The sequence below is a fragment of the Dendronephthya gigantea genome, unplaced genomic scaffold (genome assembly GCF_004324835.1).
Source record: "Dendronephthya gigantea isolate DGI-Jeju-01 unplaced genomic scaffold, DenGig_1.0 000095F, whole genome shotgun sequence".
Classification (NCBI taxonomy): domain Eukaryota; kingdom Metazoa; phylum Cnidaria; class Anthozoa; order Malacalcyonacea; family Nephtheidae; genus Dendronephthya; species Dendronephthya gigantea.
The window spans coordinates 614,299-638,782 of NW_021163105.1; the positions used below are offsets into that span (position 1 = coordinate 614,299).

Genomic DNA, 24,484 nt, shown 5'->3' on the forward strand with positions numbered 1-24,484 from the left:
CTAATAATTTAGAGTTTAGTTGCGGACCACTTACGTGGCAGACTATGTTTTTTCACCCTTTTAGTTTTCGATCACAAATACTTGTCGACAACTAAATCCCTAGTCTGTGGAGGTCCTCAGATTATCATTGATCTTTATAACGACCGAGAGTTTAATATCGCAAATAAAAGATAACCAATTAAATCGAAATAAAAATATTCTTTTTATTACAAGTTTCATTTGTGATTCTCCATTGTTGATCTTATCTAGATCTACGCGAGTTAATCACTTTGTAAGTTTAGATCGTTTAGACGAGAGTTCTGTCTCGTGTTCATGCGAAGTTCTGTTATGTTTTAAATTCGTTTCTTTATCTTCAGAACCTTCAATAATTTCTAATTTTTTAATGTCCTCGCTTTGTTTTTGTTTCAATACTTCCTGCTCTCTCTTTTCTTCCTTGCTCGAGTGAGGCACAGCACCATGCTCAAGTTGAATATCACAGAGCAACTGCAATGGTTTCCTGAGGACCTGCATCCGTGAAAAAAACATCGATAAACTACATGTGATATCTAAATAGCTCATTCAATATCTATACTTCATCCTACAGGTCCAGTAAGAATCATCTCTTATTGATCCAGTGTTACTACAGGAGGAAATCTAAACTAAACTAACTTTATTTATACTGGATAGCTCTATCAGTTCTAAACTGTTCTTTCTAGAGGTCCAGTAAGGATCATCTCTTATTGATCCAGTGTTACTGCAGGAGGAACCTAAACTAAACTTTATTTACAACGGATAACTCTATCAGTTCTAAACCGTTTGTCCTAGAGGTTGAGTAAGGATCATCTTGTATTGACCCAGTGTCACTATGTCACTCACTTCTGTAATTTCATCTTTTCCTTCTAAAATAGACAAGGCAACAGCAATTGCTTCCAAAGTTGATAAACTGTTCCTGGTTGGTTGCGTCCGAATGACATAACGACTTTTTATATTTTCATTCAACTGCACCTGACAAAGACATTAGTGCATGTGTAGTGATTGTCAAATTTTTAAGGCACCTGATATTGGTCAGTTATCAATTGAATCATAGTCAGTTCCTTGGTTAAAAAGGCTGGCATTTTGTTACCTTCCTTGCTTGTTGCAAGGCACTGTTTTGTTTGAATATCTTTTTAGCTTGACGCCATGTGCCATCTGGGACAACCAGGTTGTATTTTTGAGATGCACTTGCTTCCTTGACTAATTTCCTTAAATCTGTTGCTAAAAATCAAATATGTTTACCACATTAAAAAGTAGCATGGCCATCTCCACAGTTCAGTCTTTCTATGCTAATATTTTGATGTTTATTGACAAGGTAAATGAATAAGAAAATAACATTTGCATTGCATTGCATTGCATGACTAAATTATCAGGCTGGTTAGGCCACTGACATTATTTACAAGGAATCTACAGTATTTCTAAACTGAGATATTGTGCATCACAATGAACTAACCACTTGCATCTGGATAAAGTACCAATGTTTCTGGCCGTTTTAAAAGTTGGTGAAGGGCTGGATATTTTTCATGAGAATAGCGTACATCATTGTACACAATGCACTTGTCATTGGGCAGGCAAGCAGATAACAGTGGCACTGTTGTTAAGGTACGGTGTCGCTAAAAATCACGAATATCAATCAGATTCTATCAACTTATGGATTGATCATTGATGTATTTAATAAATGCAAAACCATACTTCCTCTGGGTGTTGTAAGATGTACACTGTTGTGGAAATATTCAAAGGCTTGTCAGGAATAGCTCTGCAAAGGCATACTTTCGTAGGGCGTCTTTATGTAAAGAAAATAAATAAAAGATGTTGTCAACACCAAAATGTTCAATTATGTGTCATGAATCATACTGACTGAAATCCTTTTATATTACGCTGGTAATTGCTGATATCGAAAACTTACTTGCACCGCTCACAGATTGGGCGTTTTGTATGTGTTTTTGGACTAATTTCATTGTCTTTGGCTTGTTGTTCCTCTGTCGAAATTTTGATATTTTTTCCAACTCCTTCGGAAGCCGCCATCTTGAAAGAATCTTGGGTGGTAATTTAGGACTCAGTGGGATACATAATATTTAGGATCCATTGATCTCAAGTTTCAAACTGGATATGACGTCTTCACTACAATAAAACCTTCCGGCATAATACACTTTAGGACGTGACCATCCAACTAATTTCTTTTTTTTTATCCTGAAAGATATAGCCTCATCACCTGTATCGTAGGAAGTTATTTTTCTGCAAATGAATGGTTCTCAAAATCTAGGTAAAGATTTGGGCTCGGTAATTAAACCACCAATGTCCTAGGTTATCCTGTGTTGTCCCGCGCGAGACATTCGAAAATGTTGCATTGGGAAAGTGGAGATTAAATTATACCAAGAATTGCAAAGAATTATGAATGGAATGAAATCGAAAGAGTTTACTGGCGATCAAAGTGTTTTAGGAGAATGTACGATCTTCTAGGATAATGAGATTGCATCAGGTTTTAACAGGTGCTGCGAATACCTCGGAGAATCAAGCTTCCGTTGGCTATGGTTCCGTCGAAGATTACCCCTTTATTGTGAGTAATTTGCACAATTTCCAGTGTTTGTGTCAAACGTTATGTAATTTTCCACAATCACTTGTATTGGTGCTTTTTAAAGATTTTGGGATAGTCCATTATATTAAACTAGCGATTGTGCACGATCTTTAATCTTTATAGTACAAAATCTACAGTAGATCAATAATTATTGATATCTCCTTTAGAACTTTGGCCTGCAGCTAAGCGTGACCTTAGCATGAAAATATCATATGATCGGTATGATATTGCACGCTTAGAATAGCAATTATAAATATCATGATCATGAGGTTCATAGGTTTGCGATCTGCATAATCTCGGTGAAATCTTACCAAAAAAAGGTGTAGTGATGAGTTAGTAGACTTGATATAAGATACAAGTGATGAGTAGCATGCATCTTGCTTAATACTTAGCATCCATTTCACCCCTTTCCTACCTCTTACTTTCACCAGCATCCATATATCAATTGTAACAATTAATCAAAGAATCCATCCATGTTCCTAACTTGCACCAAGATCCATATATCAATTAACAATCGATCAAATAATCCATCCATGTTTTCATTTAGGTGTATAGTTCAGGTTGTGATGTTGTGATCTTAGACAGTAAGTTTCAACGTGTCCAGATTGTAACCAGGCAGTGTGCCGCAAGCAACCATGTTGGACTAATATCATGCTCAGAAACTGAAGGAAAGGTAAGCAAATTTGTTGCACCTTGGCTCTAAAGGCAATGGTTGATCAAGTATGTATTCTGTTAAGTACTGTATATATTTCCAGCTTCTAAACTTGCATGCATTCGTCATTTTTACTGCTGATATAGAGTTGAGATGGATGTGTATGTCTTTTAAATATTTTAGATAGCTGTAGCCTATGAAAACAAGATCAGGATATTTTGTCCAAAAACAACTGAAACTAGCTCTCAAAACAAGGTAAGAAAACAGAGTTTTTGGTTCAGATTGTGTATCTGGGATATAAAGTCTATCCTTTGACCATGCAATAATTCAACTTGTTCTTCTCCACAACACTGCAAAAAATGAAGTCTTGAATGACCCTGGTGGTAATGCTTTTCTGTTTTCATTATAGACCTTACCTTTCCAATGGTTATTGGTTTCCACAGTGACAACAAATTACTCCTTGAATTGCTTATCATGGGACAGAGATGGTTAGTGTACTGTGTGCTAGGGTTTAATGCGTTTATGAACTGACTGAGTGAAAATTTTTGTTGCTAATTATGAGCAAAGTAGAGACTGACCTTCGAAATTGTCTTGTTCAAGGAAAGAGACTCCTAACAGGTGGCAAACTGCTAGAATTATGGATTGAGTCGGATCAAAGTACGGTGGATGACATTATATGGAAGAGCATTTGGAAATGTGAAACACCAACTCCAGTGTACTATATTGAGTTCTCATCTGATGGAGCTTACTTTGCCTCTTGTGGGAAGGTTGGTGCCTAATTCATTAGCCACTTTATTATAATCAAGGAGTTGTTCAAATTAAGTGGAAATGAAATCTTACTTTGTTTATAGAATGATTGCCTCGTCAAAGTTTGGTTTGACATTGATAAAGGTGTGTGAATAAATTGTACACTATATTACACTGTAAGAAGACATTTGTTGTTTACAATTGATATCAAAATGGCCGCTTGTCCGCAACTAACTTAGTACGAAACACTGTATCTTATTGTTGTAGCAACCCACAATTGTAACTGTAATTTTTCTTCAACAGATGACGCAATTGCAACAAGAAATGATGATGATAATGATGATGGAGCGCCATTTTACGACTTCCTGTATATTCCACACCCTCGTCCAGTTACTGGAATATCTTGGAGAAAAACAAGCCCTTTTATGATGCGGTAATTCTAATATTCTCTCTAATTGTGTAAAGATACACCATCATTATTTTTTTTTCATAAAGCATGATTTTCACGACTTTCACGAGTCTCAATAGGAGAAGGGGGGAGTGGTGATTGTGCACTTTATCTTAACTCCCTCCCGTGAGTTAAACCCACGCCTCCAAACAACTCATTGTGATTAAACAAGGCAATGGTTTCCTCCGTTTAGAAACTGCATTGCAAACGTGTTGCTGACGTCGTGTGTGGATAATGTTTGTCGTATATGGTGCGAGACTTTGGAACAGAAATCGATACGGGATTCCTCGGACAGTCTCAGCCCGAGCCACTGCGAGCGACATCGTTTTATACCTAAATCAAAATACATAACCCATGATGTCTCCACATACGATTCCTACGACGTTCAAACCAGCCATCATTTCCACATCGCCGCAAGCATCGATCCTGCCAAAGATATTCCAGTCATGTCCACGGTGACCTATTTCAGCGCTTCAGAGAACCACAGTTCTTTTGTGCTTCATTGGGTCAACAATAAAGAAATGTATATGACCTCAATAGCTAACTTATTGCTAGGATCTCCCAGCGTCACTGTTGAAGCGGAAAACGGAGAAAGCGAAATATCAACTGGAAGTGAAAGCTTGGATGGTAGTGCTTTTATTAATCTCGTAGGAGATGAAGACGGTGACGAATTTGATCAGTTTGATAATGGTAATGTTTAGGAAAGTTGATAACAAATTATTACCTACAATATTTTTTCTGTGTTGTTATGTTTTCGTCCAGAAAAAGCTATGTAGAAAAGACACCAGTTTGACATTCAGACATTCTACAAAGTTTGATGTGCTAGCTCAGTTGATCCCAGTATAAATTTGTTTTTGTGATCTTAAACGTCCTTCTTAATTTTTAGAAATTACAGTACCAATGGCATCCTTTCCTCCAAATGAAAAAATCTTCTTGAAAGACGAGCCTGAAGAACAGAACAACAATCTTTTATCTCAGTTCAACTCACTTCTTCGTGATTGGCAGAACTCTCATGATTCCTTGCTCGCAATCAATCCTGCAGACGGCTCATTGCTCATGTTTGTTGTCGAGTCGCTGGACTGTTCACTAGGCGCAGATTTTAAACAATGCCAGATCAGTTTCTCTTCTTGTATTCCAGACGTATTTCCGTCAGCTGATGCTCACTCTTTGTTACAGAACATCATCTTATATCGTTTACCAGGCAAGCTAAGTATGCAGACTGCTAATCCTGCGGAACAGTATAGTCTTTACACTCACAGTCGGTCAACCAAAGCCTCAGTTTTAGGCCAAACTTCGCCAAGTTTATCCCTGGTTTCTGTCGAAACTGGCGCGCACCCGCCTGTGGCAATGATAACCACGCACAAAGACGGATCTATGAATCAATGGCAGGTTGATTTCGCTGACGACACGGCATTTTCTATGGTCATTTCATTCTCTCATTTAACTCGTTTGTCAGGACATCGTTTCCCGCTGACCGGTATGTTTCCGCATCCGTCCTTGCCACTTTTGTTGTCTGTATCAACGTTCACTGGTAAAAGTAGTGACGAGATGGTTGCAAACGGGGGGACTGGCTCTGATTGCATAGGGAACGGGGGGTGCGAAGACACAAGGAAAAATGAAGATGCAACATCCACTTCGAATGATTTTAGTTTCAGTGAACTTATTCTATGGCAATGTGATAGCGTGTTTCCACTTTCGCAAACGGGAGGGATCATGGAACTCGCAAAACTGACCTCAACTGCGCCGGATGCGTTTGACAAAATTGCTTGGCTGCCGAAACTTTTTATTCACACTCTGTTAACATTCGACAGTTCAGTTGCAGTGTCACCGAGGTCAGTTTCACCTTGTGCTTGTTTTGTTGCCTCCGATGATACTGGCCTGCGGTTCTACCAGGTTGTCTTGGACGGCCAAGCTCTGCTGGATTTCTTATCTGGAAAACAAAACTACAGACGTGGGCTAGAGCGGTTCAATAGTTTTGACAGTGAGGACGGCGAAGGATATCACACGAGTTATCCTGCTGTATCCACTGTGAACCATTTGTTACACTGCATAGTCAGCGATCAATCTGGTCCAAAACCAGGAAGTGTCTTGAAACTTTGCCGTCTCAAAAGCTCGCGAAATGTACTCAAAGATCCATTATTTCTCCACGTATTCTCAGAACATGCGATTGTTGAGGGATGTTTATCCGGTGGGACAAAATGCACTCATGATGATATGTTTGAAGATAATTTTTATCTAGTTGCTCTAGAGAGCAATCAGACTTCCTCTGGTGCTCGGACAATGATTCACATGTGGAGAATCGAGATCACCGCGAGTGATACAGACGATAGTGAATCCACGAGTGATGCTCCGTTTAGCCCGCACGATATCCCACAGGTGTCTTCATTCTCAGACTTTCAGGAGCACCAAGAACACCTTAAATGCGGGATAAGATCACGTAAAGTACTGACGTCATATCTCGATCTTCCCGATGGCGTGTATGTTACTATAGCAACATCATCTGCGAACACGTTATCAACGGTTTCGGAAAACCGAGTATGTTCATTGCCGTTCCTAATTACGACGACATGTTCCGACGGCGTTTTACGATTTTGGTCCTGCGAAGTTCAAGATTCTTCAGACTCGGAGTGGAGTTACACTTGGACCGAGTGCAGTATCAAGAAGCCTGGGCATGGATTTCAGACTTCCGAAACGCCTTTGGGTATTGATGGGATTCCTGTCTCTGTGGATTGTGCCAATACTGGCAGAGTTGCGGTTGTTGTACGCAAAGGTAATCATTAAGTTTGTTACCAGCGCGCACTATTCTCGTTACCAGAGCTTCTTGATTGACAACGCAGTGGAGAAGCTCTGGGAACAAGGATGAGCCAGTGGCATAGACAGACGCCATCAAAGTCTTGAGCTCTTATCTCGTCCAGGACCTCATTCATATGAAAGTCGATGGACTTAACTCATTATATTTGTTGTGAATAGCTTAAATATCAGATTGTCCAAGCTGTTTGTTTTATAAATATCAACCACGTGTTTGCTGTGTTATTTTCAGATGAGATGATAGCAAATGAAACGCAAACCAACTTCAGTGTGGTTGTATGGGAAAGCGAGTCGAGTGGAAACACGGAATGGGTCTTGGAAGACTCATTTCGGATCGACGAATCAGAGAGCAGTTCCGACAATGCTCAACAGGCATGCGCACTCTGGTTTTCATGTGAAAATGGTCTATTTGTGTTGGTGGTCAACATCGGTAGTTTGATCCACCTGTATAGTCAAGAAGGGTCAATAAATCATCGCTATAAAAAGATTACCACAGTTGAGACCAGTAGTGGTGCCACACCCAGTGAACTAGGTAGGCTTTGGTTATACCAGATACAATCAGTGACTAAAGCTTTCCGGAGTTTTGCTATTATTTTTCATACAATTCATTTTAAACAGTGCTTCTCCCCAATCACGTTGTTGAAGTGAAACACTGCCTGTGCAAACCGACACTATTAACACTATTAACACTTCCACTTCTAATTTCCTTTTACCAGGAGTTTTCATTTCATTTGTACGCCGCGGTTTGCTCGTCGTGGGGATTGGTTACGAAGTTCACGTTTACTCCCAGTGGAAGGACGAGAAATCGAGCGATAAAGATCTGCGCTCCGATGCTCTCCGAGGTCCCGGATTATTTAACGAGGTTCTCCGACGGAATCCGACTCTGCCCCAGTACCATCCGAAGTATCTGATGGAATTACTGGACTTTGGGAAATTAAGAAGAGTCCGCGCTATTTTGAATCATTTGGTGAGAAGATTTATGAATGATTTAAAAAGTTTAGGGTCTTATTTGTACGAGTGTTGTAGTTGGCTGGTCCTTTGTGTGAGTCTCATTTCCCCTTGGAAAAACAGCCTTTCCACTGTTTATATCTGGTCATATTTTTGCTGCATTGTATCTTGTGCATTATGTCTGCAGTTACCTTTGTCAGGACTTGTGTTTTGTTCCTAGGTTCGTTGTGTTGCGGGCGAAGAGGCGATACAAGAAGCGTTGCATCACGATGAGGATACATCAAGAAACAGAACAAGAAGTGTTATCAGTACATTGAGTCGAACAACGTCTTTATCAGCGACACCGGTTGATACTCCGGCTAAAACTGGCGAGATGGTTCATCGCCCGAATGTTGACTGTATTCCTCCAATACCAATCTTTGATTTACTCGCGGCTGACAACGATGACAGTGGAAACACTCATAGAGGTACGAATCCTAATAAACATCCGTTGTTGTTTACAGGAGGAAACTTTCTTTAAACTTGTTTTCTTTCATTCTCGACAGACACCACGAATGTGGACACAAACACAACCAGCGAACAACCAGACGAAAATGATTACAGTGAATTGTTTAGCAATTCTTTTAAGAACAGCTTCGAGTCTACGGAAGTTTCCGACCACTTCCCGATCGTTCACAGTTCGAGAGCTCCAATGAGCCCAGTCCATTTTGGTTTAGCGCAAGCTGGGTTACTTTCTGAACATCTCAGCAAGAAACAGCTTCCCGGCCTGACAAGAATTGAACAACTTGAGCTTCAGGCTCTCGCCGATACTCTTGCTACGACCAAAACAGACCTGGAAGAGAGCACGTCGGAAATTAACAGAGGATTGAAGTTTGCACGAAAATGCGATCTAGGTAAACGATGAAACGTTTCCAGACAATATTTGTGCCGTTATTTTATCGATTTTGCTGTCAATAATCATAGATTGGGCACAAAATTTGAGGATGTTAATAAAGTATTGTGTCAACACTTCCTTCATTTTCTATATTTTAATTTTTTTTTTAGCCAAAGATGGAGTCACTGGCTTCATGGGTGGTCCTAGTGGCGGGGGTGGTGGGTATGCTACGACGGGAAGTATAGGAGCAACTGAGGGTAGTGGGGGTGATGCTGTTGATGAATGTGGATTGAGATTCCTATTAGCAATGAGGCATCATACTTGTCTACTGAGGTCCTTACCGCTCCTACCAAGAGCTCAGCTTGAGCGAAAAGGTCTCTCGACCTCCAAGCTTGTGTGGGCATTTCACTCTGAGACACAAGAAGAACTGCTCGCAATGCTTCCTGGGATGATCAGGGGGGAGCCAATCTGGAGTGAATTGAGACAATATGGCGTCGGGTGGTGGATCAAGAGTAACGAAACTTTGAGAAGACTCATTGAAAAGGTTAGTCGTTAGAATGCTCCACGTGCTTATGACTGTCGAGTTCACATTTTTACATCAATCAAATGCCCAGTTATACAACTTTTCTTATCAACTATATTATCAATTTAAGGTGGCTAAGACACAGTTCAATGCGAAACAAGATCCTATGGACTGCTCTCTCTACTACATGGCCATGAGAAAGAAAACTGTGCTTCGAGGATTATTCAGGTGAACACTGTTTCACATCTTTTATGTAGACTTAGTCCATTGCCCGAATGTGGTATTTAGTGCAACGAACGTTAATTAGTTAACCTTCCGTCCTCTCTCTCCCCCCTCTCTCCAGGACCCAAGGTGACACGCGAATGGCGACGTTTTTCGGGAACAATTTCAGCGAAGAAAGATGGCGGAAAGCCGCCTTGAAGAACGCGTATTCTTTATTGAGCAAGCAGCGTTTTGAACACGCCGTTGCATTTTTCCTCCTTGCTGACGCATTGTGGGATGCAGTACGTCTTTGCATCAGTCATCTTAAGGATCTACAACTGGCGTTAGTCATCGCGAGGTTGTACAATACCGATGCTGAAAATGTGATTTATAAACGAGTTCTTAATGAATATGTCTTAGGACAAGAAGAGGGGAATTGTGAGGAAAAACAAGGTGAAATATCCTGATAAACAACTGCATGTACCCGCGTTGCAAGAAAACCTGTTTATTTCATTACTTTGTTTCATTTAGATCCGTTCTTACGCAGCATTGCTTACTGGGTGACGAAGAACTACCACAAGGCATTGCGAACTCTCTTACTAGAGCCAGGCTTTAGCTTTGATGAAATGAAATACAACAAACTTGCCGCGTCAGGCAGTCCTGATATATTCAATTTCTACGTGTATCTCCGAACTCATCCCGTCCTACGACGAACACAGTTCGAGAAACACACGAAAGCGGGAACTCCTCGACTTCGGCGAAAGGTAACCCTAATACTCCGGTGTTTATAGTCATTCAAAGTCAATGTGGTTGTGAGTTATTCGTTGTAACAACTAGATGAAACTCTCGGCACTCTATTAACGCCAGCTCTTGAGAAGAAGCCATTTGTACAGGCTGTGTTTTGATGAACCTTCCCTAGGAAGTTTCCCAAGCTTATTATGTCACTCTGTTGTTTTAGGCTTTTCAAGTTACTCGTCAGCAAAGCGTGAGCGAAGTGGTTATGTTGGCATTACCACCGACAGCGTTTGAACGACGGTTATATTACATGACAGCTCATAATCATTATAATGCTGGATGTCCAGACTTATCATTACAAGTATTGTTGGATCTACCTCCCCCTGAAAGTGATGACAACCGGGTAAGTATCGGGAGGGGGTGTTCGGTTTTCGATGTAGACTCGATACGGGAAAAATTTTATCGAGTAAAAGCTAGTGTTCATTGAAAACATACCTGGAATGTGGTAGTCCAGTGTATGTAGTATTCTACAATCCACTGTTGGTGTTTAAACTATCGGAGAAACGCTCTATCTTAAGCTAATTGAGTTTGTGTCAGTTATATTCTCGTATCTTTTTGTGATATTCAGAAAAGCGACACATTTTCCACCAATGAATCGGAAGAAAATTCTGCGGACAAAAATGAAAACATGATTAACACCGGCAGACTTGATATTGACTGGAGTGAACCTGTTTCATCGAAACTTCAAAATGATGGTCAAAGCAGTTCAGATTTTGATTGGAGTCAGCCTGTCTCCAGTAAACTTAGCGAGAATAAAGAGAAAAGCTCCGATCTTGATTGGTCTCAACCTATTTCAAACAAACTTGGAGGAAGCGGGCAAACTAGCTCAAGTTTTGACTGGTCTCAGCCCGTAGCGAGTTCTCTGAGCGGTTCTCAACAAGCTAGCAACCAACTTGATGATAACTCGTCAAATTCTGGTTTCGATTGGGGTCAACCTGTGTCTGCCGTTTTAGGAGGAACGGGTCTAGGAGATACCTCGTATAAGGCAGAGTTTAATAGTGTAACTGACGATGGTTCTTTGAATTCCGGTAGTGCGTCTGAAGACAAAGAACTTCATTTAAATGACAGTGAAGGACCAAATGAAGGCCTTGATAGCTTGAAAGCTGGTGCTGATGAACCTTTGAATAACGAGGCAATTTCCCAGAGACTCAAATTTAGAGCTTGTCTGAAGCTAGTTGTCGAGGAACTCTGTACATTACCCCATCACTGTGAGATCCATAATAAAGACTTAAGATCAACTTTTACCCAGTGGCTAAAGAAAGAGTTAGACCTTATTCATCGCATCTGTGATTATAAACGAGATGGAGCAAAATCTGGCTCGACAGGACCTTTGAAAGTTAGTACACCGACAGCACTTGAAACAGGTATAAACTGAACTATAATATCTGCATTTTTTCCTCTTTATTTCTCCAGTGGTAGCCAATGCCAGAGAAGTAAAGGGGTGTTCACAAACCTTTCTGTTGTTTTTCAGTGTCTGACGAGTCTTTTAGCGATCTGGTCGCTGAAACGGCAAACGAGAAAAATAATTTCGCCAAAAAAGTTGAGATTTCTGCTCAACATATTGAATGGTTAAAAGAAAATCAGAACTTATTGAATATTTTATTGAATTACTGCACACTACACGGCGCTTGTGGTGGAGATGTTGCAAGTAAGTAGAGATGTTTCATTTCCAAAATATCGGGAGGATTATCCTTTAGCTAAATTTTGGCTGGTAGATCATTCGCTTCTTCTCAACGCATTATAAGGTCGAGTTTTCTCACACAATGCTATGTTTATTTCTTTTCAGCGATGAAAGTTGAACTTCTGATATTGATTCACGAATTGGAGCAACAACGTCATCTCATGTCACCGCTTTACCTTACATCAGCCGGCTCATCAATACCCCCTCTTATCCTTGCTACTATGGTATCCACTTTTTCGCTTGGCGCCAGTCCCTTTACCTACCTCTCGTCCATGACTCAAGATATACTAAAGTATCTCACGAAATTACCAGGCCCTCCCAGTCCATCGCAACCTTTGGAGATGATCTCAGTGTTGCGAAGCATGAGTGCCACTCTGTCGGCGTGTGTTTTTCAAAGTCTAGTTTGTGGTCGAGAGGAAAACGATGGCAGTAAGTCTTACTAAATTACGAGTTCCTAAAATGGGAAATTACCCTCGCTTTAACTCCAGGGAAAACGATTTAAAACGGATGAATCAAATTGTTGGTTATCATTCAAGTCGGCGATACATTGTTTTTCTTATTCCAGGAGAAGCCAGCCCCACATATAATCGCTCCGAAAGCCCTCAACATTTAGGCAGTAGACAAAGGCCTACCTCATCTCCTAACAAATGGCCTGGTGTTCGTCTCTTACGTTCCCTACTTATCACCGAAGCCAAGGATAATGCATTAAAACTCAAGGTTAGTCATTCTTGGCAACTGTACTTAGTAGGGTAGCTCAATCAGTCCGGAACTTTTCCCTTTTGTGAATTATAAAAGTGAGCTAGATATCTAAAAGCATTCTCCCTTATCGTTGAGGCGAAATTAACTCGACTCTTTAAATGTGAAGGTTTTGTTGTGTGAGATATGCGTAGCAATCTACCTGAGCTTACTGGCAATAGCTTGGTGTGAGAATGATCCAAATCAACTATACTACATCATATGCAACAACCTGACCGCTGAGATGTGGGGAATTACCTTCGGTGGCGGGCGCAAGGTGAAGGAGAAAAGACCGCTGAGCCCTGACGACAGTAGACGTCAGTCATCATCGCCATCACCACAAGCGCAAGGTGTCGACTGGGCTGCTAAACGAAGACAATGGAATTTCAAACTGCTGCAAACTCCTACGAAGGTTGTGAATAAACCAGAAAAGAAAGCAAGTGAGAATGAAGAATTTTTACCACCGCAGTTGTCACTAATGGAATATTTCCTACGAAAGGTGAGAATGTTGAACTAAATATGATCATAATTAAAACTAAAAGACTAAATTCCATTGCGGTATTTACGTATGTATGCATGCCAAACAAACTATAAGATTATTTGCAGTTGTGTTGAGAAATGGGTCGAATTCAATTGACTGTTACAGAAACGTTTTTCTTTCAGCCTAAGGAGGATCCAAGAAAATCATTTCATTTCGACTCTGAGGGTTCATTATCGTCAGACTCTGAGGAATCTGATGATGCATTTGAAGATGAAAAAGGAAGAACGATTGTTAAAATGAAAGACAAGAAGATCAAACCTACGGACCATTTGGATCCAAAATCGTTCAGCTGGAAATTGTTAAATTACTCAATTAGTGCTTTGTTATGTCACGATGTTAATCTTTTTCTTGCGGATGTTGGCCTGGAAGTTTCAGGTAAAAAAGTAGAGGTTTTAGTTGCGTGGATGTCCCACTTATTACCTAGCTGTTCATTTAATAATACATTGTACACTCAGCATTGATTGGCTCATCATTTTCTGAAACATATATTTAGATATGCCGACGGTTTCTCCACTTCTTCACTCGGCTGTTAAAATGCTTGATCATTGGAAACAAGTGTTATTCTCAAAGTTAAAGAAATGTGGCCCAGCACCTGCCAACTACATCAGTCTCTACGCAGTTGGTCAAGATGAATACCCAAGAGGGGGACCAACATTAATGAAATATAAAGCACTTATTGATCCAACTAATACACCGTTTAGGTATGATTCAAGTCTACCACTTCCTAAGCGAATGCTTTACACAATTATGAAACCTCGCTCTTTACCTCAGATCCACAAGCGCAGCTGCAAATCCGGTGAAAAGATTATGGCATACACTTGTAATCAAAGAGCAACTACAAAAGATATTTCTTGACTTTGCCTTCGGTGAAAGTTCACACAAATCTGAAAAATCTATTGGTTCAGTGAGTAAAGATGTACATACTGGATGGATTTTCCATGTTTTGTGAGTTTTATGAAAAATGGAGACTGTTTTTTGGCCCTTTAGGTTGATGAAACAGACGGCGAAGAGGAGGACTCCCAATCCAAGGTTCTTTATAAAGATTCCGAAGCGATTAACTCGTTTTGTATTAGCAAGACGAACTCTATGCGGGTTGTTGTGGCTACGATGCGAGATGTTCAAGAACTAGATATTTCTAGCGCGATGGGGATTTCCCGGACGTTTTATGTCGATGAAAACGTGAACTCTGATCCCGAAAACAGGTTGGTTAGCAGCCATAACAAAACAGACAAACAACATTAATGAGTTTGCTGAAAATTTCATATTCTTTCGTACAGCGGTCAGGAGGATTATACAATGATTTACAATGGAGTAGATCCAGGTCAGGCTGGTTTTCTTGGCGCTGGAATGTCCGCACAATCTGGTGTTGGGACATCTGTGGTATGTAAGGTTTTGCTACTGTTTTCCATGGCTTATTATTCTCAATATTTGTACTGACTGATGTTACAACCTATGTTCAGATGTTTAAACGGAATATATCAGGAATAAAAAGGCTGGAAGAGCATCCAAATTTACACTATTGTAAGTTTTCTGTAGTGCAGTGAAATGGTGTATTTCATGGGACTTTAAACTCAATGTTTTGTTTTGATTTATCTTGCCTGTGGTTGTGTTAGATCTTGCTGGTGGCCATGATGGAAGTCTGCGCATTTGGGAGTTTGGGCATGATCGAGAAATTGCCACGTATCGTGAGAGCGGGAAGTATCAACGTGTCACGAAAGTTCATTTTAGCGAGCACGGATGCAAGGTAATCGCATATCATACGATGATAGACTTTAGAAATCGTTATACTACTCTTACTCTCCTTTTACTGCACACAATGACCAGAAGAATTCCATATTTTCTTCGTGTGATAACCGAATGTTAACGATATCTTGCTATACTCAAGAAAAGTTTTATTTCAACTTAGTTTGGTGTGATTGATTTTGGCGGCCAACTCTCGTTGTACCAATGTGTAAATACAGCAAAAACCTCAGCGTTTGCAGTAAGTCTTTGCTTTGCATCCAAACATGATATTTATTTCTATCAATCTTCACTGTTCTTTTTTTTCGGATTTTAGACATTAAAATGTCATAACAAACAAGGAAATGATTTTGCCTTTCTTGGATCAACCAGCCTTCTTGCAACAGCAGGATACTCCAGCGATTTAAAGTAAGAAAATCGTTCAGGATTCATTTCAAATAAACGTATTGTTTCTGATATCAAACTTTAATCTTCAGCAACGTCTGCCTCTGGGACACTCTACTTCCTCGCTCATCCTCACTTGTTCACGGTATTTATATAATTGAACTTTGCATGTACATTTAAAACGACGTAGACGGAGATAGTTTACAAGATCATTTGTTGTTTTTAGGTTTCAACTGTCATGAAACTGGCTCGCTTTGTCTAGTTTATGTTCCTGGTAAAAGGCTCCTGTTATCTGGAGGACGTAGAGGTGGTGTCTGTATCCTTTTGAACATAGACACTTAGACCACATATTTCAATTCTATTACATTCGTTTTCAAGTATAAGTTGACGACATCAAAAGGATTTGTCTTTTTCATTGTGACCAAGGACCAAGTACATTACAAAAGCACAAAATTTCACCTTAACCATCCCACAGGTATATTTGACTTACGTCAACGGCAGTTGATGCAGAAGTTCACTGCGCATGACAGTGACGTCAAGAGTATAGCGGTGGATGAGAGTGAGGAATTCTTCGTGACAGGATCTCTTGATGGTGATATTAAGGTGGGTCACATACGATTATGTGGAATTCGTTCAGTGTTTCAACAGGAAGGAAAAATAAACTAAGCCACCTCTCTGATTGCTTTCTCTACTCGTTTAGGTCTGGAATCTTCTGGCTCATAAGGAACTCTTGTCGTACCCGGGTGAGCACGGGAAGAGCAATTATCAACTTATAAAGTTGGGTACACAGGGGGTACCTCGGGTGTGTCTTCAACCAGGGGGGGAAATGTATTCGTGCGGAGGAGATGGCACCCTGAAATGGCGGCAATTACCCCTGAAAAATTTGACTGTAAATTCACCATTTTAGTAGCCGTAGGTAGAAATTAATTTAAAGATAAATTGAATATGTCGATTGAGATTCTCTTATGCATCAAATGAACGCAAAGAAATTGTTCGGCTTCGAAAATTATTTATGGACAGACAAGATTTTGTGAAGTATTTGAGTGATCTAATCTTGAGAGGAAGTCGAGCATTGGTGAAGATCAAGCAAAGTCATGACGCAAACGATAAGATTTGAAATGACTGAAATCCTCAGAAATGGATGTCTATGGGATTTAGAGGAAGTTCAGTGAAGTAGTGGGTACCCAATGGAGGAACAATAGTTGATGTGACGAAAGGAACATGTTTACTCGTCTCTTCTCTACAACTACGTGCTGTGCGAACAAATAATCGAGCCAATGCAGTTTGAACTCTTATCAAAACAAATTTAATACATGACTAACAATCATTCTCCTTCACCAGCAAATAAAATATAGTTATATACATATTTAATTACAATGCAGAAAGACCTCGCAAACATCCTATTGGTAGCTGTTCGTTTCTGTCACACCAAATTTATAAATGTTATTACATCTTTGTTCGTTTATCGTCATATATTTCTCCAATTCTTGCTAAAACCGATTCGATCATATCCAACGTCAGACACGCAGATTCCAACATTTCCAACTGCTCTTGCAATGAACCTTGTTCGAGTTTACTCCCGTCTGGCGTAGTCACGTTGAACGTTGTTTCGTCAGTAGCTGTTTTCTGAGCTGCAACTCCCTTCTTCCTCTCTTGTTGTTTTTCTTGAATTAAAACACCGATTTTCGCTCTGCTTAATTCAACGATATTTCTCAGCTGCTTCAGATAGGAGTCTTCTAACTTAGGAAAGATTGTATGGATTGTCGTTTTATTCTCGTCATCTCTGATGAGCAGAAATCGAAGTAAATTTAAGCCGGACAAGAGGCCGTTGCAATGTTCAATCACACCAAATTCGGACTGCAAAGCTTTAGATGGTATCTTGAATATGTTTTCCAGAAGAAACGATTCTAAGTAGCCTCCGAGGAACCACGAATCGCCAACGCTGTTTGATAGAGATCTTGCGATTTCGTCCTTGAGGATAAGGATAAGAAGTTCAGCAAAACCAGACTGGATCTCACCTTGGTGTAAAGTTCGTAGAAGTCTGTACCTTCCTCTGGGGTTAAGAAGATTTAAAATGTTCCTGAATCCTTTTGCAGACTCCTGTCGAATTTCGAGATCCTCTGAGTGTATCATAAGATTTCTCATATTGGTAAACAACGCCAAGAATTCTCTATTATCAATGTAGCAGTGATCTAAGGTATTGGTTACTATCAAATTTGAAATGGCTATTAACAGACGAAGCCCTTTGGAGATAACTTTAGCATCGTTAAAACAAAGCAACGCGTTGATGTAGATCATGTTCGTATCCAAAGAGTATTTGCCTGTTGTCACAACTGGAACAAATTCTGCCCCGATTCCTTGAACGTGGGTTAAAAACGAAAGACAACCGATGCCAAGAAAGGAGAGGCCATCTACATCATCATCGGAAGATTCTACGTCTGTTTGAGCTTTACTTTCATGGTGCAAACCATATTCGAACAATCGTTTCAGAGAACCATTTTCTAAAATTCCAAGAAACTTTAGAATGGTTATTGCGAACGTCTCATTTTTCGTAAAATGTTCCTCTTTGTTTTCAGAGCTTACATTGAACTCAAGCAAAGCAAATGGGTGTTCTAATAAAGATATCAAGAACGAAAGAAGCCCGTCTTTTAGTAGTTTTGCATCATCAGACAACTCTTCAAATTTGTTTGGGATTTTTTTAAAAAGTGTACTAACAAATTCCAGCGTATTTTCCAAGATTGCTTCTTGTTCCACCACATCATTCCTGTTTCTTAAACATTTTTGAATTGATCTAAATATACTCAGTAATATATTCGCAACTTTTCCTTTAAGTCTGCTGCATGTTATCGACAATAGATTCGATAACATTACAAGCTTTTCCCAATGTAATTCCTGACTCAATATCTCATTTAGACTAAGACAAATCTCTCTTGGATTGCACGAATTACAGATGAAATAAAGTAATGTTTTATGAGTGTCGGAATTCTCTAACTTTCTACAATTATCTGGTAGGAACTGGAATACCATTTTAGCCAAATCCCAGCCAACAAAACCTAACAGCTCTGCATTATCAGGATCTCGAAGGACCTCAAGTAAAGCTTCTTGATGTCCGTTTTCTAAACACTCCTGGGCAGAAATCAAAAAATGATCTCCGTTGTTTTCAGCAACGAAATGTTTGGCAGCTTCCTGGAGATGACTTTTTGATTCATTGCACAGCGTGGTTTGATCTCGATTTTCCATTTTGATCTATTTCTTCCCTTCGATCATTTCGTTCCTAGTGGGCAGCCATCTTGAAGCTATTTATATCTACTAAATTCAATATCTCAGAAAGTCTTCTGTGAGTTCGGAAACTGTCGTGAAGCGTACGTGAACATAAACAAAACTTTCAATAAAGCAATACATTTGAGATCCTGTGCTTCTAAATCGATCTTCAAACGTATTTTTCACTTTCATTTGTTTCGATATGCTTTGAGCAAGCTTTTGTAATGTCAGGAGATCTGAAAGAAGTTGAAAATATAATTGAAACTGCTGGGAAGCTGGGCTGGACCTCTTTGAATATCAGTAACCATAATTTAACAGTTCTGCCTGGAAGCATCTGCAAACTTAACGACCTGAGGGTGCTATTACTGAATGATAATAGAATTATCATGCCTCCTGGAGAACTTGTCTTGTTAACAAACTTAGAACAATTGTCATTGGATCATAATCAACTAACGATGCTGCCATCCGGATTTTGTGGACTAACGAACCTGAAAGCTCTTTCATTAAGTCATAATAGTCTGGCATTTTTGCCGTCTGAATTTGGAAAGTTGCAGTACCTTACAGAACTATGGATTGTTAACGTCCAATTAATGTCGTTACCTCCTGAAATTTGCTTTTTGGAAAGACTAACGAAGCTTGGTGCTGGAGAAAATTTGCTAACGAGCCTACCAGAAAAGTTCTCAAACCTTAAAGCTTTGAAGTGGCTGAGTTTGGTGAAAAATCAGATCATTGGTTTACCGCATGACTTTCATATGCTTAAGAATTTAACTTATTTAGATCTTAGTTATAACTGTCTACAGTCTATTCCAGCTTGTTTGAAGCAGTCAAATAGCCTTATATATTTGAATTTAAGAAATAATGACATTAGTATAAAACCAAATGAGATGTCCAAGGGCTTTAAAAATTTATACAAATTAGATTTACGGCATACAAAAGTTTTGGAAATGCCAGAAGAAATGGTAAAGTTTGAATTGGTTCTCAAAGGAAATGATCTGGACAATGATGTCATTCAGGAAAATGGAATGAACGAACGAACAAGACTAAAAAAATTTTGAATGTTTTATAGTCAATTACTGAGAGTGTTTTAATATTTTCATAGTTCATATTTATTACATTTATGATATTTATAAGTGACTTAAATTTTGATAAAGTTAGGGTATATATGACTCATAATGTCCCATAAAATGGAAATGTGTAGTTTACAATATGTTTAATTTTATCTAATATCAACTTTTGCTATAATGAAGACTTCAACTCAAGTATTTAAGAAAGTTATAGAAGAGGGTATTAATGCTATTAAATTATAACCCTTGATTGATGACCAATATTAACCGATATTACCCTGTAATGACTTCCTTATATGGTATGACAGTAAACACATGCGCAGTGTTGCTGTAGACACAACAGACAAACGAGAATCCACAAATTCACTGGGGAAAAAACATGTTTTGATTTTTCAATACAGATTTTTACGATCGCTTTGCTGCGATGCTTTATTGCTTTGCCGGAGGCAATGCGTTTGCCTTAAAGCTTTCAAAGCACAAAGGAAATTGGATCGATTGTGGACTGCAATAATTTCAAAATGCGTATGCAAGTTAAGCTAGAAATTGGCCATAAGGCTGCCTGTCGTTTGGAACCAACTCCAGAGGGATTTACACACGACTGGACAATTTTTGTTCGTGGATCGGAAGGGAAAGATATCTCACATTTTGTAGAGAAGGTTATTTTTCATTTGCACGAGAGTTTCCCGAAGCCCAAACGTGGTAAGTGTATTGTTTTGATGTCTGAACTTTAATAAAAGACGCAGGTTTTAATCCATTACATTTAAGACTATCCCCGATAAATAAGTGGATTCAATCTTTATTTACACAAATCAAGTATGGTATTGTGCTTGATATATTTCTCAAATAAATGCAGCATCTCTTTTATTTTCATCTCGTAAGCTCTACTACATACAGTCACGTCAAATTGACATGTATACTTGTGTCTGCTCTTTAGATGATATGCTTGACAAAAAACTCTTTATTCTGTGAAATATTTTAGTCACGATTATTGCCTAGAGTTTGAAAATAACCATTGATATGTTTTAAGATTAAACTGTATCATATTAAATGTGGTCTCTCCTCTTTAAGTGCAATCTAACTTTTAATGTTTTGTAGATAGAACCGAATATCATTGAACTATTTTATCATAACGTATTATCTGTAAATTAATTATTGAACAAAGCTGTATTCAATGTTTAATGATTTGATCAATTTTTGAGTGCCAGTCCAAATTAATTTAATTCTCTTTGCAGCAATAAAGGACCCACCATACAAATTGGATGAGTCTGGCTATGGCAGCTTTGAACTTAAAATTGAAGTTTGTTTTAAAACAAAAGATGAACCAAGGAGAGTGCATTTTACCTATGACCTGTTCCTACCTCTGAGTGGTCTACCTCCTGTCACAAGTGTTCGGACAGAGGCACTGACCTTTACCCATCCCACTGAGGATTTTATGAGGAAGCTGGTGAAAGGGGGAGGTATGCCTATATCCAGTGTGAATGGTACTTTGAGGTAAGGATTTTTTAATAAATCACATCATAGAATTACACCTGGATATACTGTATACACATTTTTACAATCTATTTTGTTTAATGCCAGATAATTTTGTTCATTAGCTAGAAATACTCTAATGCTTAATTTCACTTGTGTATATAATAAGGCAAAGAGAGTTACCGCAATACTAAATTTGTACCATCACAAATTAACGACTTGGCAATGATGTTAGCTAATTTGCAACTTTTCTGACTCTTCAGTAAAATTACTTCTACTACAATTTGTTGTTCTACAATTTAATTCTATGCTGTTATCAGTTTTATTAAGAAACAAAGCTTTATTTGAATGTTGTGATTATGTGAAACCGATATTGTTTAATTAGGACCTAAATAGGAAGATTTTAGTCTTAACTTAGAGGAAAGTTCTAATAAAACCAAGTGAAATGAATTAAGCAAAAGAAAGGTATGTTAAAGTGGTCAAGAATTTCAGTCATTCATCACAATTTTTTTGTTTTTTAAAATGTGAAGTAATGGCGTTAGCAATGGCCATCCTGCACCAAAGGAAGAGATAAAAGAACCTGTTCCGAAGAGCAATTCTAATATGAATGACAATGAAAAATCTAAAAAGATCAAAATTCCTAAATCAAGTGCAAAACCTACTTCTGCTGTAGTAGGAATGAAACGATCACCTCCTTTGCATGAACAGACAATTACTGATGGAGTTCCAAAAAAGAAAAAGAAATCTGATGGGTCCAGCTCAAAAGTAAACACTCACAAGGTGAGGCTGTTAAACCACCAGCGTCACACCTTTGAAGACTGAGTGAAAGACTTAAAAGTAAAATTCAAACCATCTTGCCAAAAGAAGCTTCCGAGAAGGAGAAAAAAAGAGAGCCATCTGTGGATGGCCATCATAAAACTAAGACTTTAAAAGGAAAAGAATCCAAAAGCCATAAATCTGAACATTCTGAAAGCAAAAAACTGGATTCAAGTGAGCATAAAGTAAAAGTCAAGAAGAAATCCGAGAAAGGAGAGAAATTGGAAAAGAAGAAAAGTGGTGAGAAAAAGGACAAAAGTAAATCAAAGAAAGACAAAAAAGTGATTGAAAAAGTGACAATTCGCCGAAGTTCAGGCGACAGTTGGGCAAACGCTGGTGGACTTATGTCAAACCTTGTTGCCAAAAACAAAGCATTGGGAAAACTTCTTAGTGAGATGTCTAGCGATGAGGATGAGGGAGACCTCCCCACGCCATTTAAACATGAACTCTCGCCTGTATCAAAGAACATTCACAAAGAGAAGAGTGACTTCCCTGCCCCATTCAAACATGAACCCCCACCACCCGCTGTAATAAAGTCAAGCCACAAAGAAAAGAGTGATTTACAGACCAATTTAAATCACGAATCTTCATCTCTGCCAAAGAATGCTCACAAGGAACACAGTTCCCATAAGGAACCAAGTACCCACAAGGAACATAGTACCCACCAGGAACACAGTTCCCTGAAGGAACACAGTATTCACCAGGAACACAGTACCCATAAGGATCCAAGTACCCACAAGGAGCACAGTTCCCACAAGGGACAGAGTGCCCACAAGGAACTCAGTTCCCACAAGGAACATATTATCCACAAGGAACACAATTCCCATAAAGAACACCATTCCAAGGACCAAATTGCCCACAAAGAACAAACGTTAAACAAGAATAGTTTAAATAGTTCCAAGAGTATAGAGAACTCTGGTCATATTAGCAGCGAAAATGCGAGTCAAGTTGAAAATAACACTAAGGAAGTGCTTGAATCAGATGAAGCAATACAGACGACTTCAGCTGTGGAAAATGGGTAGGCAATTTGTTTTCTATTCCTTTTAATTTCTTAAACGTCGCGCGTTCTTTCGACTTTCCCTTAAAAAGAAAACTTGATAAATTTTTCGTCAGTTTTTGAGCAGAACGATTGTAAAAGATGGTGTTATAGGCTATTTTTTTGAACGTTTTAAAACGATATCCAGTTCCTAAAAGTTCACGCAATACTTGTTTTCGTTCTCTAGCATTGTAGAGAATAAGAAGAATGATAACGATAGAGTCTCGAAGCAAGAACTGTACGATTTGTACGAACAGATTACGAAATGTGAGGACAGCGAGTTTTTGCAAAAAATCGTCGATGTTATTGAGACCACAGGGCATTTCACCGTCGCAGAAAAAACGTTTGAATTCGACCTCTGTTCTTTGGAGAAAACAACGTTACAAAAATTGCAAAACTGTTTGGGGAAAGGGTAATTTTTTACTTCACGAAAAGTGTATTGTTTTGTGCTTTGCGCAAGTTTTAATGCGGTTTGTTTTCGTGGGCATGATAGATTACCTTTGAGGAAAATGGTGCTTGTTCTGTGTGTGTTTTTTAAAATGTTGTTTCAGAGTATTTTGTATCATATAAATATATAAATATATATATTATTTGTTTAAATTATATTAAACCTGAAGTTATGGATTTCGAGTGTGTGATCTGTATATATCGGTTTTAAAAGGTTTGCGGGAAATTTTAGCGTTTGTTGACTGAAGAGATTTGGATGAAAGACTGACAAGGTTGACAAGGTCAGAGTTGTATGTAAAGCTAATTAAAACCTGGCTGGTTTCATGTCACGTCCGCGTCGTAGACCAGTAGACTGGAGTGTCTGGTGATTACTTTCATCAATTAAAATGATTGCGATGAAGTACAATTTTGTTAGCAAACATAATTTGTTGATGGACTGGGATATGGAGATTCTAAGTATTCCATTTAAACTGGCCAAAAGGGTCACTTGTTTCACTTATCAGAAATCAATCCGGAAGACGCTTCATTTGCGCTTCAGCAAATGTGCGTCATTTGCGTCAAAGTGACATTATTACCATTTGCAAGCGACCGTTCGGCGCAAACGTTTTCACGCGTTTTCTTACGTTTCAAACGTGCACGTTAGGCAAACCAAACATACATGCTGAAACGTATAAACTAATTAGTTTAGACTGTGAGTTGACATTGTTTGACATGTCACGCCCACAT

The 24,484-nt window shown here is 38.9% G+C and overlaps 5 protein-coding genes across 5 annotated transcripts; 3 read left to right on the plus strand and 2 right to left on the minus strand.

Moving 5' to 3' along the window:
* Positions 1-205: 205 nt before the first annotated feature.
* Positions 206-2,083, minus strand: LOC114533850 (DTW domain-containing protein 2-like). The gene is made up of 6 exons (XM_028555467.1): positions 1,919-2,083; positions 1,705-1,795; positions 1,466-1,625; positions 1,103-1,233; positions 856-984; positions 206-504 (listed from the first exon to the last, which is right to left on the minus strand). Exons 1-6 carry the CDS (start codon positions 2,035-2,037, stop codon positions 265-267), a joined length of 870 nt encoding a protein of 289 aa, XP_028411268.1. The 5' UTR covers positions 2,038-2,083; the 3' UTR covers positions 206-264.
* Positions 2,084-2,272: 189 nt separating this feature from the next.
* Positions 2,273-17,064, plus strand: LOC114533836 (dmX-like protein 2). Its single transcript, XM_028555441.1, has 36 exons — positions 2,273-2,569; positions 3,135-3,260; positions 3,423-3,494; positions 3,649-3,727; positions 3,840-4,006; positions 4,091-4,130; positions 4,290-4,419; positions 4,628-5,124; positions 5,321-7,204; positions 7,475-7,774; positions 7,959-8,209; positions 8,411-8,657; positions 8,736-9,083; positions 9,235-9,608; positions 9,718-9,815; positions 9,931-10,241; positions 10,320-10,552; positions 10,747-10,926; positions 11,152-11,947; positions 12,055-12,231; positions 12,370-12,693; positions 12,830-12,981; positions 13,130-13,498; positions 13,663-13,915; positions 14,034-14,241; positions 14,312-14,444; positions 14,528-14,742; positions 14,818-14,920; positions 15,001-15,061; positions 15,154-15,284; positions 15,447-15,521; positions 15,597-15,688; positions 15,757-15,809; positions 15,891-15,980; positions 16,140-16,267; positions 16,365-17,064. The coding sequence occupies exons 1-36, from the start codon at positions 2,477-2,479 to the stop codon at positions 16,569-16,571; spliced, it is 8,997 nt and encodes a 2,998-aa protein (XP_028411242.1). The 5' UTR covers positions 2,273-2,476; the 3' UTR covers positions 16,572-17,064.
* Positions 17,065-17,094: 30 nt separating this feature from the next.
* Positions 17,095-18,941, minus strand: LOC114533838 (glomulin-like). Its single transcript, XM_028555450.1, has one exon. It carries the CDS (start codon positions 18,902-18,904, stop codon positions 17,111-17,113), a length of 1,794 nt encoding a protein of 597 aa, XP_028411251.1. The 5' UTR covers positions 18,905-18,941; the 3' UTR covers positions 17,095-17,110.
* A 97-nt stretch (positions 18,942-19,038) lies between these two features.
* LOC114533851 (leucine-rich repeat protein SHOC-2-like) lies at positions 19,039-20,106 on the plus strand. Its single transcript, XM_028555469.1, has one exon. The coding sequence runs from the start codon at positions 19,150-19,152 to the stop codon at positions 19,978-19,980; it is 831 nt and encodes a 276-aa protein (XP_028411270.1). The 5' UTR covers positions 19,039-19,149; the 3' UTR covers positions 19,981-20,106.
* A 226-nt stretch (positions 20,107-20,332) lies between these two features.
* On the plus strand, positions 20,333-23,858 carry LOC114533860 (protein AF-9-like). The gene is given in 5 exon segments (XM_028555479.1): positions 20,333-20,688; positions 21,222-21,480; positions 21,990-22,278; positions 22,281-23,293; positions 23,499-23,858. Coding segments are annotated over 5 exon segments (1,971 nt in total). The 5' UTR covers positions 20,333-20,507; the 3' UTR covers positions 23,728-23,858.
* The last annotated feature ends 626 nt before the right edge of the window (positions 23,859-24,484 follow it).

Excerpts from the sequence above, each read along its gene's own strand:
- LOC114533850 (XM_028555467.1), bottom strand. The coding sequence starts at position 2,037 with ATGGCGGCTTCCGAAGGAGTTGGAAAAAATATCAAAATTTCGACAGAG. Across the intron at positions 1,234-1,465 it reads ACTTTATCCAGATGCAAGTG|CAACAGATTTAAGGAAATTA; the intron begins GTTAGTTCATTG and ends TTTGATTTTTAG. Across the intron at positions 985-1,102 it reads CCTTGCAACAAGCAAGGAAG|GTGCAGTTGAATGAAAATAT; the intron begins GTAACAAAATGC and ends TGTCTTTGTCAG.
- LOC114533836 (XM_028555441.1), top strand. The coding sequence starts at position 2,477 with ATGAGATTGCATCAGGTTTTAACAGGTGCTGCGAATACCTCGGAGAAT. Across the intron at positions 13,499-13,662 it reads TGGAATATTTCCTACGAAAG|CCTAAGGAGGATCCAAGAAA; the intron begins GTGAGAATGTTG and ends TTTTTCTTTCAG. Across the intron at positions 15,981-16,139 it reads AGGACGTAGAGGTGGTGTCT|GTATATTTGACTTACGTCAA; the intron begins GTATCCTTTTGA and ends ACCATCCCACAG.
- LOC114533851 (XM_028555469.1), top strand. The coding sequence starts at position 19,150 with ATGTCAGGAGATCTGAAAGAAGTTGAAAATATAATTGAAACTGCTGGG.
- LOC114533838 (XM_028555450.1), bottom strand. The coding sequence starts at position 18,904 with ATGGAAAATCGAGATCAAACCACGCTGTGCAATGAATCAAAAAGTCAT.